This window comes from Plecotus auritus (assembly GCF_963455305.1).
Source record: "Plecotus auritus genome assembly, chromosome: 6".
Taxonomy (NCBI): Eukaryota; Metazoa; Chordata; class Mammalia; order Chiroptera; family Vespertilionidae; genus Plecotus; species Plecotus auritus.
Window position 1 is genome coordinate 73,236,042 of NC_137773.1, and position 15,676 is coordinate 73,251,717.

The following is a 15,676-nucleotide window of genomic DNA, read 5'->3' on the forward strand; positions in this document are numbered from 1 at the left end:
CCCCGTGCCAGTGTGCTTGCCCCAACTGCCTCCCCTGCCAGCCTACTCACTCCAACTGCCCCCCTGCTGGCCTGCTTGCCCCCACCTTCCCTGCCCAGTGGCCTTCTCGCCCCCAACTGCCCCCCTGCTGGTCTGCTTACCCCCAATGGCCCCGCCCCCCACCAACCTGATCACTCACAACTGCCGTCCCATCCTGGCCTGCTCACCCCCAGCTGCCCCCCCTGCTGGCTTGCTCACCCCACCTTCCCTCACCACTGGCCTGCTTGCCCCCAACTGCCTCCCTGCTGGCCTGCTCACTCCAAACTGCCCCCCCACTATCCTGATCACCTCCAACTGACCCCCACTGATGTCCTGCTTGCCCCCAACTGGCCCCCCTGCTGGTTTGCTTACCCCCAACGGCCCTGCCCCTCCAGCTGATCACTCACAACTGCCATCCCATCCTGGACTGATCACCCACAACTGCCCTTCCCTCTTGGCCTCTAACCTCCTCTACCTCGGCCCCGCCACGATGGCTTTGTCCAGAAGAACGTCCAGAAGGTCTCCTGCAAGGTCTCCCAGTCTAATTAGTATATTACCCTTTTATTAGTGTAGATAGAGGCCTGGTGCACGCGTGGGGGCCAGCTGGTTTGCCCTGAAGGGTGTCCCGGATCAGGGTGGAGGTTCCCTTGGGGCTTGGGGTGGCCTGGGTGAGGGGCTGAGGGCCGTTTTCAGGCTGGTCAAGCCCCCCAGTGGGGACCCTCACCCCATGGGGTGTGGCCAGCCTGGCTGAGGGGCTGAGGGCTGTTTTCAAGCTGGCCACACCTTCTTCAGGGTGGGGGTCCCCGCTTGGGTGCCTGGCCAGCCTGGCCAGCCTGGGTGAGGGGCTGATGGCTGTTTGTAGGCTGGCCACCCCCCTTCAGGTTGGGGTCCCCATTGGGGTGCGTGGCCAGCCTGGGTGTGGGGCTGATGGCTGTTTGCGGGCTGGCCAAGCCCTCCAGCGGGGACCCATGGGAGTGGGGCCAGCCTGGGTGAGGAGCTGAGGGCTATTTTCAGGCTGGCCATGCCCCCCGGTCATCCAGGCTCCCAGCCCCTCCTTTTTTTTTTTCTTTTTTTCTGCGCCTCCTTGAGCGGAGTCCAGGGTCAGTTGGAAGCAGGTATCTGGGATTTATTTAACTTCTATAAATTGAAACTTTGTAGCCTTGAGCAAAGGCCAGGGCGGGTGGGAAGCTTGGCTTCCTCCATCGCCGGGGGCAACCCAAGCCTCCTGCTTGTTCCTGCTTTGTGGCTGCTGCCATCTTTGTTGGGTTAATTTGCATACTCACTCCTGATTTGCTGGTGGGAGTGGCTGGTGGGTATAGCGGAGGTACGGTCAATTTGCATGTTTCTCTTTTATTAGTGTAGATTGCCTTTATTACGTTGAGGTATGTTCCCTCTATTCCTGTTTTTCTGAGAGGTTTTTTTTTTTTAATCTTTATTGTTTGAAATATTACATATGAATCCTTTTAACCTCATTGACATCTCCCTGCTTGTTTCCACCCCCCAGCACATGCCCTCACTCCCCTACTGACTGTGTCCATGGGTTATGCTTATATGCATGCATACAAGTCCTTTGGTTGATCTCAACACCCCCCCTCCCCCCACCTTCACCCTGAAGTTGGATGGTCTGTTCAATGCTTCTATATCTCTGGATCTATTTTAGTTCATCAGTTTATGTTGTTCATTATATTCCACATATAATGTGATATTTGTCATGTGATATTTATCTTTCTCTGACTGGCTTATTTCGCTTAGCGTAATGGTCTCCAGTTCCATCAGTAACAATAAGAGTTCCTTCTTTTTTACAGCAGTGTAGTACTCCATTGTGTAGCTGTTCCACAGTTTTCTAATCCACTCATCGGCACTTAGACTGTTTCCAAATCTTAGCTATTGTAAATTGTGTGCTATGAACATAGGGATGCATATATCCTTTCTGATTGGTGTTTCTGATTTCTTGGGATATAGTCCTAGAAGTGGGATTACTGGATTGAATGGGAGATCCATTTTTAATTTTTTAAGGAAACTCCATACTGTTCTCCACAGTGGCTGCACCAGTCTGCATTCCCACCAGCAGTGCAAGAGGGTTGCTTTTTCTCCACATCCTCGCCAGCACTTGTTTGTTGATTTGTTGATGATAGCCATTCTGACAGGTGTGAGGTGGTACCTCATTGTTTTGATTTGCATCTCTTGGATGATTAGTGTCTTTGAGCATGTTTTTATATGTCTTCTGGCCTTTTGTATGTCCTCTTTCATAAGGGGTTTAGGTCCTTTGCTATTTTTTGATTGGGTTATCTTCCTTTTGTTAAGTTGTATGAGTTCCCTATAAATGTTGGAGATTAAACCCTTATTGGTGATAACATTGACAAATACGTTCTCCCAGGCACTGGGCTTTCTTGTTTTGTTGATGGTTTCTTTTGCTGTGCAGAAGCTATTTTTAAAAATCATAAATGGATGCTGGATTTTATCAAATGTTTTTTTATGCATCTATTTATATCATGTGGTTTTTATCCTTCATTTTGTTTAAACAAATCATGTTTGTTGATTTGTAAATATTGATCCATCCGTGCAGCCCTGGAATAAATTATCCCAGTTGATCATGGTGTATGATCTTTTTAATGTATTGCTAGATGCAATTTGCTAATATTTTGTTGAGGATTTTAGCATCTATGTTCATCAGGGATATTGGTCTATAATTTTCTTTCTTTTTAGTGTCTTTATCTGGTTAAAATGGATAAACTCCTAGAAATCTTCCAAATTTAAATCAGGAAGAATCAGAAAAGACCAATCACAACTAATGAAATTGAAGCAGTAATTAAAAAACTCTCAACAAATGTAAGTCTAGATAGATGGCTTCACAGGTGGATTTATCCAAACATTCAAAGAACTAACACCTATCTTTCTCAAACTATTCCAAAAGATTCAAGAGGAGGAAGACTCGCAAGCTAATTTTATAAGCCTAGCATCCTACGTTCAAATCCTTAGTAATTTTTTATTGACAAACCTTCTAATTCCCTCTTGGTTATAAATTCCCACTTCCTTGCTGTATTGGGAATTGAACCGAGTTCTACTAGTATATTGAGGTCTCTTATCCCCTGTTGCAATAATCCTGAATAAAATCTATTGTTACTCTTTTAACTATAGTTCAGCTCTGGTTTTTCTTTGACTATATGTATATATTTCATTTTGTATCTTTAAAATATAAGAATTCCTTTAAGGTTATTATCACATCTAAAATACGAATTATTCCTTAAAATAAAATATATTGTGTATTTCACATTTCCCAAACTGTTTCATAAAAAACTTGTACATTGAAATTGCTTGATATATCTTTTAAGTCTTTTTGTTTTTACTTATTTATTTATTTATGTATGTAGGTATGCTAATCCTCACCCTAGGATAGATTTTCAAGAGAAGAAGATGGAGAAAGGAGAGGGAGACACATTGATGTGAGAGAGACACATCGATTGGTTGCCATCTGCACGTGTCACCACCTACCGGGGCTGGGGTCGAACCTGCAACTCAGATACATGCCCTTGACTAGGATTTGAACTCTTGACCAGTATGTCCATGGGTTGATATGCTAACTGTTGCACAATACTGGCCAGAGCTATTTGTTTTGTTTTTAATTCTATAACCCATTTCCTTCCTTTCTTTTTCCTTGCTACTTGTTTGTTGAAGAAATCATGTCATTTGTTTCCTAATTTGGGTTTTCCTGATTGTGTTCCTAAGCTGTCACTTAACATTTTTCTGTGTTTTCTATATTTCTTATAAATTGGTATTTAGGAAAAAAACATTTTTAAAGTAATTCTGTTATAGGTTTCTTGGATCATGTGTGTTAGGAAGGACTTAAAATTTGAACATTATAATACGATAGTCATATGTTGTATACATATAGTTATGATATCCTAGTCATCTGTAGTCATCTGTTCTGACTCCCTGACTTATATACCTCATAGAGGTTGTGATTTAGCCTGTATCCCACATCAAGTTGAAGTTAGAATCTAGGGTGCATTTGGAAGTAGAAATATCTTTCCTTTCTAAATTTTTTGTGCTGCCACTTTAGTATTTTTGTTCTTCAGAAGTTCCTTCCTGAGCATCCCTCCCACCCCCACTCACTGTACCTAGGAATTTGAATTTGTCTTCTCTTTCTACTTGAGACCCACTTTAATTGTAATTTAGTTTGTTAATCTGGTAATACCTAATCTGTGTCAAAGTCCTCTTTTGCCACACCTTCCAGCCTTTATCCTTTTCTAAAGTCTAATTATAAAGCATTGTATCCTGAGTAATAATTCTTTTAGGTGGCAGCCATGGATCCCATAAACATGAGATTTGTTTACTTTTGAAATGTAAAAAATTTTCAGATTTCTTATTATAAAAGTAATATATTTATGCAAAATGTAAATATATATTTGCTTAAAAATTTAAAACAATGTGGAACTATATAAAGTAAACACTAGCCGAAACCGGTTTGGCTCAGTGGATAGAGCGTCGGCCTTCGGACTGAAGGGTCCCAGGTTCGATTCCGGTCAAGGGCATGTACCTTGGTTGCGGGCACATCCCCAGTGGGAGGTGTGCAGGAGGCAGCTGATCGATGTTTCTCTCTCATCGATGTTTCTAGCTCTCTATCCCTCTCCCTTCCTCTCTGTAAAATATCAATAAAATATATTTAAAAAAAAATAAAAATAAAGTAAACACTAAATGTGCCATCATCCTCTCCACTCCACCTCATTCCTTCCTCAGTGATAACAATTGTTGAGTTTGGTGTGTTGCATTCTAAACTGAACTCTATAAAAATACATACAATTTATATATTGTATATACATGTACATATATAAAATTTTTGTTAACTAAAAGTAATTAAAAATTACTTATGGTAAACTTTTACTTATATTAAACACAATATATTTTATAGGGAAGGTATTCTTCCCACTCTAGCTAGTGCTAGCTAGCTATCATTTTCATTTTTCCTTTGTGACCAAGTTGTAAGTCAAGAAAAACAAGAGAGTGTCTACAAATACCAGGAAAACTTGTAGTTAGATTTTCATTTTATATAATGGCATGAAAGAATGGAAATAGTATCATAAAAATTAAATTATTTATGAATGTCATATAGCATGTAATTTTTAAAAGTTTTATAATAGTAGAACTTTATCAAAGGACCACAAAGGACCAAATTTAATGTAATAAAGTTAGTTCTTTGGCAAAGCTTTCCTTATCTAAAAAAACTATTTCCAAGAAAAAAAAAAAAACACACACACACAAAAAAACTCACACGGTCAAATCACATTAATAGCCAGAATCAGATTTTATGGTATGAATTCTAGTCTGTGTTCCTTTCCTAAAACCTTTTCCTCAAATCCTAGGTGTGATTTTATGAGAAGGTCTGTCTTTATGATGTTCACACTTTTTGAAATATAAATACTTTATTTAACCTAATTAAAAAATACCTCAACTAAAATGTGACTCCTCTCATTTTTTATTATCCCAGTTCTCATATAAATGCCTTGAATTGGAGTGGACCTCAGAGGTTGGCACATTCAATACTTAGGAAAATAAATTTTATGGAACCCCAATTGCTTCTAAGGAATAGTACATTTTTATTTAGTGGCACTGCAGCAATATTGCTATTTCAGGAGAATGTCCTAGTCTAGAGGAATCACCTTAAAAGTAGCTGTACAAATTATGAGCATCAGCTTTTTTTTTTTTAATGACAGTTTGAAACAAAAAGAGTTGCTTTATTTATGAATTTCATAAAAATTTCCAGTAAAGACCCAATTGGAGTTACCTTTTGAGACACATTTTACTAAAAGCCTTTTTTAAAAGCACAAAGTATTTGTGAAATAGGACAAGTAGGAAGATAGGAAAATCTCCTACCTACTGAATCTGTTTTTGCATTGTTTCACAAACAATAGCCAAATTACTTACTATGTTAATATGTTTTCTTTATTCTGAAAAGGTGGAATGTCTTACTGGTTAGTTCTTGAAAGAAGGAAACAAGAGGCTGCTGAATGGGATTAGTGAGATAAAATACTATTCAACTGCTCAGTTACTAAGTAGAAGTCTAAAGTACATTTTAGATAACTAAAATTGACTTTTAAAACCAAGTCTCTTGAAGCCTTTGATATGTTCTAGTTCTTTATGACTTACCTGACAATACTATATAAAAATTAGTACCCTTATAAAATCACACAACCTTAGAGGGTGGCTCCCTTTTTTCTACATTACTAGGTATAAATGAAAAGGGGCATTGTCTACGTCAGAATTTCCTTTTCACATATCTATATTAAATGCTTTGTTCCCCTGTATATTTATCTTAAAATCAAAAAGAAATAATGCTCTGTTGTCTTACTGTAGTTGCCACTGACGCTATAGAAGCTCTATTGTGAATGCTTTAAAATTCTCAAACCAGTTTTGTCTGTTATACTTGAAGCTTAGTCATCATCATACGTAGCAGGACCTGGTTAAGAAGGCTGTTCCGCCTCTAAGCCTTGCTAGATTGTAGCTACTAGCAACCAGGCTGCAATAATTTCCCTTTGATGACATCATCCACTGTGGAAGAACACAGTTGCTTTAGCGAGTCGAACTACGTACAGTTCTAACCCTCATCAAATATGGCATCTCCCTTGCCTGCTGCAGCAGGGGTGGAGGAAATGCCACTGTCTTTTTAAGCTAGCAAGCTTTTCTTTTTCTTCTTCTTTTTTAAAATTCTAATCATGGATGCTTCTTCTGATCCTTATTTGCCTTATGACGGGGGAGGAGACTATATTCCCCTGAGGGAATTACATAAAAGAGGTAATATCATCCCCTTGCTATGAATCCACTGTGGGTATGTTTTGCATGCGGCTGGGCGGTTCTCTAATTGAAACAGGTTCTTGGTTGTCCTTTAAATACTTCAGTATGTTGTTTAGTTGGCCTGGGTTGTTAGCTATGGGCAAATGCAACCTTCTGAATGTTCTGTAGTCCTCTCTGATTGTTTTCTCTGTGCAGATTAGTACTGCTTCAGATCACATCGGACTCCGACTCCATCTTCTGTATGAAATCCTCTTTCTATTTAACTGGAAAATGAATTAATCCGCTTTTACAGCTAACTAATGAAGTGCTGATTGGCACCTAAAAAATAATGTTTTTCTTCCTTCGGAAAACTTGTTTCCTTTAATTTATACAGGAAATCAAGTGTGTGTCTGTGTACCATTATATTTCAGCAGCTGCCAGTTACCATGTAGCTTTCACGCCACAAAGTAAATTTATAATAAAAGCTGACTAGCATTTTAGAACACTGAAAAGACAGTAAAGATGAACACATTTTTATGTTAATATTTTTTAATTCATTAACATTAACTACATTGTCTTACACAGGTAGCTTTTAAAAATTGATATGATAAAAAATTTAGGGTAATTTTTACACATCAGAAAAAATAATAGTCATTGGTTTGTAAAAACCAGAAAAGCACCCAACATTCACATAAATCTTTTGGCAGGTACTGTCAAGTTCTCCTTAAAACTGATTACATGTTAATTTAAACTGCTTTTTATTCACTTTTCTTAAACTGGTTATACTAAAACTAGGCTGTTGACAATTGTTCTAGAAAAATAAATTGACAGAAAACTATCTTAGGTGACTTTATGAGCCATGTTAGTTTGAATTACTGCCTATTATTATAAACTCATATTATGTTTTAACCCAAACTTATATTTATGAAATAAGTCATGATTTTCCTGAGCATATATAGCCTGTTTTATTTAAAATATAGTTTCTATTCTGACAACACTTTTTTTTTTTCATAAGTTCCACTGGAATTATTTTTTCACTTTAATTTCTTTTTTGATTAAGGTATTACATATGTGTCCTCATCCCCCCATTACCTTCCCATTGGAATTGAAAAGTTAAGATAGTCAACAAATATTTATTGGTTGCATTGTCTGCTAGATACTATTTTAGGCTCTGTACAGCTAGATACTATTTTAGGCTCTGTACATTATATATCCTATAGTATTTTGTTGTTAGTAAAAGCTTGTTTTTCAGATTTTGAGAAAAACTGCACCAAGATCATGTTACATATACAGTATTGTGCTTCTCTTACAGAGTTCCCCTCTTAATGAAACATATGTAATTACATATATATGTAAAATAATATATATAATTTTAGAACACTTGGGGAAATAACCAAATGAAGAAGAAAATAAAAGTTTTTCATAATCTTACCACCCAGAGCTGTTGCCCCCACCCCCTTCCCCTCAGTTCTTAGTGTGTGCATTAACTCTACTTTTTCCTATGTTACCATCATCTTTTTTCTGTTAAGGATATCTTTAAACAGGAAGCAACTTGGATGAATGGTGACTGTTCAAATGTCACAGTATTTGTAAGTAATTAAACTGTAAAACAAGACAAATTATGTTTTCTTTGAGCTATTATAACATCTGTTTGTTGATGATAATTAACCAAAAGATCTAGGCTTGAGAAACTTAAATTGTCAGTGTTAAGCTTAACTATCTTTGACATAACTTACTTATAGAGTTCATCTCTGTATAACATATGCAAATAATAAGAAATAAGCCTAAGTGTATGTGAGAGTAGGCATGGTTACTGACACGGTTATTACTAAAATATAGGCTTTTTGTGTCTATTATATTTTCATTAATAATCCCTTAGGAATCTTGCTTAAGTCTAAATCAGTCTTTCTCTCGGCAGCCCAGATAGATTCCTTATCCCTTGATGAGACTTACTCAATTAATATAAGCTAATGTTATTTGAATGTAAAATTGTGTCTTTGTAGTACCGATGAGTTAGTTATTAGGCTTACTTGACTGTACTGTAGTATCTTAGTATCTGAGGGTAAAAGGTTGTTTTCCATAATTTATAAGCTATTATAGCCATGGGTCAACACAAAGGAACTGGAGATGTGGAGATAAGCAGCTAACATAAATCAAGAAAACTGAATCAGGACAAAACAATGACTAGAACTATATCTTCAGGCTGATAAAAGGTGAAGAGGCAGACAATGGAAGTATGAAACTGTAAAGTAAACATGAAACTCAGAGTATTAGAGTTAGGGATTACCTTTTTTGGAGTAAATTACATTTAATACTACTTTTCTAGGTGAGATGGTAAATGATGTAGCTTCCTACTTAAGTGAATAATATAGAAACTGGAAATGTCAGTAGATTAAAAATAGAATTAGTTAATATATTGTTGATAGATTAGAAATTTTGACATTTTAGAAATAGCCATCTTTTGGGGTAAATTTCCTACACAGATGCTATCAAGTTCTTTCATGAAATGTCTCTTTAATTTTAAAAAAAATCTTTATTGCTCAAAGTATTATATAAGTCCCCTTTTCCCCCCATTGACCCATTGTAGCCCGCCCCCACCCCCATCCACCAGTCTCTTTCATTTTTGTCAGGGAAAAAAATCTTGCTTTATTTGGATTGTCAGTTTTATACTTTGACTTTTTTCTTAATTTGTTCATGAAGTTTAATTAGTTTCGGGGACCGGGGTGGAGGGTGGGGGATGAATTCTTTCTTCTACCAGGCCCTATCTTGGATTTGATCTTTTGGGCCTTGAGCCTGCCTCCATTTATTCCCTGAGGGATCTTTAAAACTTATTTCAGTATTAATTGTTTTATTCAAAGAATTTAGTTGAGCTCTTGTGTATGTATAAAGCACTACTTGGTTCTGTAGAGAAAGATGGTGGTACTAATAGTAATATTAATAATAGCTAATAGTGTAGAATTTACCGTTTGTCAGATACTGTTTTAAGTGCTTTAGGTGTATCAAGTCATTTATGTGTAACAAATAATTTTAATCCTCATTGCAGACTTGTGAAGTATGTATTGTTTTAATCCCCATTTTTCTGTTGAGAAAACGGAGGTAAGCAAATGTTAAAAGTCAGGATTTGATCCAGAAGATTTGGCTCATACTCTAATCATGCTTCTTACTATATATATATCCCTGTAATAACCTGGCATTTTGAGTCTGGAAGGAGCATAAGAAGGCTTCCTAAGTTAAAAACAAAGAAACAAACCCCAAGGAAGTTAATAAATTTCTAGGGAATGGTATAGACTACATGTTCTCTGGGACTTTACGGGAGGAAGAGATCAGTCTCTTTTTGACAAGTGTTTTCAAAGTAGGCCAAGTCTTCAAGTACACAAGGGAATTTGATATGATGTTCCTGGGGGAGAGGATAGAATGAGTACATGCTCTGGTGGGAATAAATGCCTCATATGTTGTTCTCTGATTAGTTTTGTTATATAAATGGGTCATACAAGGGATAATATAGAAAGATGGTAGGTAGAAGAGTACCGATTCTAGAGGAAACTTGAATGCCAGACTAATACCACAAAAATTGTGACCTTTCTATTGAAATAAAAGTTTGCGGTCTGTTTTTTTTTATTTTTAAGTTTGTACTTGATATCATTTCTTGACATTCATTAGCTAAGAGATGTATTTAAGTAGTTTTTTTGTTCTTATTATAATAGATGAATTTGTTCATTTTTATTCCCTCCTAAAAGTATCAGTAGTTCGCATTTTTTGCACATTATTTGGAAATCCAGGTACTAGATGATATTCTTACTGCCATAGGGACATTTTGTAGGCTCTTTGTAAAATGATTGTAAGTATCCGGTCATTGTTGTGCTTCTGTTAACTAATCTTTTAGCCAAGTATAAAATTAAATCTGTTCTTACAAATTAATTCATCTAAGTGTCTGTAAATTAAAAGAACAAAATAAAGATTCTTTATTTGATGTTAGTAACTCTTTGTATTCTAAAACAATACAAAGCCTGTCTTTAAATTTATTTGCCCACAGTATCTGAGTTTAAAATCTTCAATAAAATTTGGTTCAGATTACTATCTTTAGCTCTATTTTCTAAAAATAACCTACACTTTACTATGATTAATTTTATACCATCTCATGGTGTGTCGTAAGTCATAAATGCTTTGTGTATTAAGATTTCATAATGTGAGCAGATCTGCCACATAGATTAGGTTTGTAACTTTGGCTCTTTTTCCCAGCATCGAGGACTTTTCTTTGTGCCTACACAAAGGCACAGAGACTGATGGCTTACATTGTATTTTAAAGTTTGTTTTTAATAAACATGTTTAATTTGTAATTTTTTGTAGTCCCTTTCAACCATAATTAGATAAAAAATGGATTTACTTTAGTTTTTCAATTTATTTCTCATTCTATTTCAGAGAACAAATTTCATAATTTAAAAAACTCATGTAATATATAAATCATCTTATATGCAGATAATAAATGAATATGGAATTTCTTTCCAATTATACAAATGTTTTGATATCCACTTTATTATCTCTACCTAAGAAGTATCTTTATTTTGGGGTGGCAATAGAATAGAGAAGAAAACAGTGAATTGGGTAGTAGGCTCAGCATTGCTGCTGACTGGTTTTGTGTCTTCGGTCAACTTCTTTGGGATTTGGTTTTAATTTCCAAGTCTTTGCAGTTTAAATGGATGGCAGTTAAATATGGCTGGATGGCAGAATAGATTTAAAGAGTACATACTTCATTTATCCTATTCATTTTTCCAGCAGACATTTAATTGACCACCTACTAAATACTAGGCATGGTGCTTGCCATTACCCTTTTAATCTTTCATTTGGGAGTCTGCTAACATTCTGGAACTTCCACTATCAACTTACAACATTTACTTTCCCCTTCCTCACCAGGATGAACTTTTCTTTTTTTTTTTTTTTTTTTTTTTTTATTTATTTTTTTTTTTAAATAAATCTTTATTCAGATTATTACAATTATTTCTCCTTTTTCCCCCCATAGCTCCCCTCCACCCCTTTCCCACCCCACCTTCTGCCCTTACCTCCCCCCCACTGTCCTCATCCATAAGTGTATGATTTTTGTCCATTCTCTTCATGAACCCCCCCATACTCCTTTCCCCCTGAGAATTATCAGCCCACTCCCTTTCTATGCCCCTGATTCTATTATATTCACCAGATTATTCTGCTCCTCAGGTTTTTAATTCACTTGATTTTTAGGTTGGCTTGTTGATAGATATGTATTTGTTGTTCATAATTTTTTCTCTTTACTTTTTTCTTCTTCCTCTTCTTTAAGAATACCTTTCAGCATTTCATATAGTACTGGTTTGGTGGTGATGAACTCCTTCAGCTTTTTCTTATCTGTGAAGCTATTTATCTGCCCTTCAATTCTGAATGATAGCTTTGCTGGGTAGAGTAATCTTGGTTGTAGGTTCTTGCTATTCATCACATTGAAAATTTCTTGCCACTCCCGTCTGGCCTGCATAGTTTCTGTTGAGAAGTCAGCTGACAGTCGTATGGGTGCTCCCTTGTAGGTAATTAACTGTTTTTCTCTTGCTGCTTTTAATATTCTCTCTTTGTCTTTTGCTCTTGGCATTTTAATTATGATGTGTCTTGGTGTGGTCCTCTTTGGATTCCTTTTGTTTGGGGTTCTGTGGGCTTCCTGGACTTGTAAGTCTATTTCTTTCACCAGGTGGGGGAAGTTTTCGGTCATTATTTCTTCAAATAGGTTTTCAGTATCTTGCTCTCTCTCTTCTTCTGGCACCCCCATAATTCTGATGTTGGTACGCTTGAAGTTGTCCCAGAGTCTTCTTACATTATCTTCAACTTTTTGGATTTTTTTTTTTGCTTTTTGCTTTTTCGGTTGAGTGTTTTTTGCTTCTTTGTATTTCAATTCTTTGACTTGATTCTTGTGTTCCTCTATTCTGTTTCTGGGTCTCTGTATAATATTTTTTATTTCAGTCAGTGTATGTTTAATTTCTAGTTGGTCTTTTTTCATATCTTCGAGGGTCTCGTTATATTTATCGGCCTTTTCTAGGATATTCTTAAAAAGTCTTATAACGGTGGTTTTGAATTCTATATCCAGTCGTTTGTTTTCCTCCATTTCTTTCGTTTGTGATCTGATTCTTTGACCCCGCATTTTCACTGAATCCCTGAGTTGGTAAGGTAGATATTTGTGCTAGGTTTCCAATATGGCCCAGTGGGTCTGCTTCCCCAGTTAACCTGAGGTGGACACTCTTGGTGCACCCCTTTGTGGACTGTGTGTACAGCCTTGTTGTAATTAAGTCTTTATTGTTGTTGGTATCACTGGGAAGAATTGACCTCCGGGCCAGTTGGCTGTAAGGATCAGCTGTGTCTATGCTGGGAGAAGCCCGGTGCTGGAGACAGCCTTATAGGATTAGACTTGCCAAATTGCAATAGCCTCTGTGCTCAGCTTGGATGGGGTGGAGTCTCAGTTTTGGCTTCCTGTCAGCCCCGCCCCTGCGCGCATGTGCGCTTTCAGTCCTCCGCCTTCCCCAGCTCGAGTCTCCGCCTGAGAGTCCAGACTCCCCCCACAAGAGCGTGGGTCCCCAGGGGCTCGCCTGGAACTGGGGTTCACTGCAGTCAGAACTGGGGCTCGGTGCAGTCAGAATCCTCTGACTCCCCTCCACTAGGGAAAGCCTGTGGCAACCCCCGCAGCCTTTGTGCGCACCGGCGCCGCGCGTGTGCGCACTTTCAGTCCTCCGCCTTCCCCGGCTCCTGAGTCTCCGCCCGAGAGTCCAGACTCCCCCTACAAGAGCGTGGGTCCCCAGGGGCTCGCCTGGAACCGGGGTTCACTGCAGTCAGAACTGGGGCTCAGTCAGGATCCTCTGACTCCCTTTCACTAGGGAAAGTCTATGGCTACCTCCGCAGCCTTTGTGCGCACTGGCCCGTGTGCGCCTTCAGACTTCTGCCTTTCCCAGCTCGCGGTCCGAGGCTTCCTTCCCCCTTCCGCCAGAGGAAGTCAGCCAAGCTCTCAGCCGCCCTTCCTCTCTGCGCGCACAAAGCCCCTTTGCCGTACCTCCAATTCTCTGTGAGCTTTTCTCCTTCCTTCTAGTTGTAGAATTTTCACTCAGCCTGCTTTCCTGTGGTTCTGGATGGTGTCCGTTCTGTCTTTTAGTTGTAGTTTTGAAATTGTTGTGCGAGGCAGCAGTTTAGGTGTTTACCTATGCCGCCATCTTGGTTTCTCCCCCCCAGGATGAACTTTTCTTATCAGTAAGGTCACAGAAGGAGGGAAAAAAGTACTTTGGGGACTAGACTTCCTGCTCTTAATATACAGAAGAAACTGGGTAGTTGGGCAATATGTAGGGTTTTGGATTTCTGCCTGTCTTCTTCCATAATTAAACAAAATATTGAATATGTTTTATATGTGTGTGATAGGACAGTAACCTGCATTATGAGCTTAAATGATAAGAATCACTGCTGTCACATCTTTTGAGATCAATCCTAGAGGTAATAATAATTTTAGGAATAAATATATAACTACTTTTTCATGTAAAATTGTTATTTGGATACTCCCCTTTGAAAAAAGACTTAGGCTGCTGAGTATGTGTGGCTTTGAAATTTACCAAAAGCTCAACCTAAGGTGGAACCATGAAGTAAGTACTTTTTTTTTTTTTTTAGCTTAGTTCACCAAATATATATTGAAGGCCAGTTGGTGGGAATATAAAGGTTTTTATTGATGAGAAAGCAGATAATTTCATTAATGTTGTACTCTCTAGTTAAGTATTTATCAAATTTCAGTTTTTAACATGTTGGTTATGAAATCAATTGGGTTTGTGACTAGTATTTAAAAAAAAAAGTGTCAGAGTATATGCCACATAGTAAGTATATTAAACTTTGGTTTAACTTAGGTATGTATCTGTATACTATGTCAGTGAGAAATGTCCTGGTGTGGGCCAGTCAAACAAGTTTGAAAACCAGTTTCTTAAGTATACAATTAGGAAGGCAGCTAACACTTTCTTTTTAGGCAGTATGTCTGTGGCCTACGCTGAGTCTGGAACAACCTCAAGATGAGAATGGGGTGTGTTACTGTCCCAGACCTCTGCTAAAGCATAGGGATGTGAGTGCTGGTAGCAAAACTGTGCCCATGATTACTATTGCAACATTTTTTCATTGCAGTATTTTAAATAACATAGGACAAGTGGTTTGAAACCAAAGGCAAAGAGGGATGATGGTAGTGATGAATAGGTTTGTATTAATTGTCTGAAAGCTAAATACATGGGCACAAGGGTTTTGGGAGAAGGCACCTAACTTGGAAAGGAGAGTGTCCAGATATCGTAAAATATACAAGCAAACAAACCATGAGATTATTTTTTAGGCAGTATTGCATAGTGGTAAGAAATGCCTTTGAAGTCAAACTACTTGAGTTTGAATCCCTCTTCCACTACTTACTAGCTTTGTACCCTTGGGCGTATTTCTTAACTCCGTGCCTTGTGCCTTGTTCTAATTTATAAAATGGAAACAGTGATACCTATCTCTTGGGGTTGTGAGGATTAAATGAGCTAATAATACATGTAAAGTGCTAAAACAATGTCTAGTACACAGTAAAGTACTCAATAAAGATAGTTGTTTCATTATTCATATTGACACCAGATAGATAACGATTTGTTGCCTCTAGGTGGGAAATATTATTTTAATTCTGATGTAATCTAGTTTGTCTGTTTTTTCATTTGTCAGTTATATTGCCTAATCCAAGGTCACAAGGATTTACTCATGTTTTCTAAGAAGTTTTATAGTTTTAGCCCTTACATTTTGGTCTATGATCCATTTTTAGTTAATTTTCGTGTATGGTATGAGGTATGGGTCCAGCTTCATTCTTTTGCATGTGGACAGCCAGTTGTCCCAGCATTTGTTGAAA

General features: G+C 37.8%; 1 protein-coding gene across 8 annotated transcripts in view; it reads left to right on the plus strand.

Moving 5' to 3' along the window:
* Window positions 1–15,676, plus strand: part of CLCN3 (chloride voltage-gated channel 3) — a 95,278-nt gene that overhangs the window by 34,802 nt on the left and 44,800 nt on the right. Inside the window, exon 1 of one of the 8 annotated variants that reach the window (XM_080674090.1) lies at window positions 6,456–6,807. The exons of 6 other annotated variants lie outside the window; for them this stretch is intronic. In XM_080674090.1, the coding sequence (XP_080530216.1) occupies window positions 6,729–6,807 (79 nt within the window). In that variant the 5' untranslated portion in view covers window positions 6,456–6,728. Of the gene's footprint in view, window positions 1–6,455; window positions 6,808–15,676 lie in introns of those variants that run through there. One more of the 8 variants, XM_080674086.1, reaches the window with a different exon arrangement.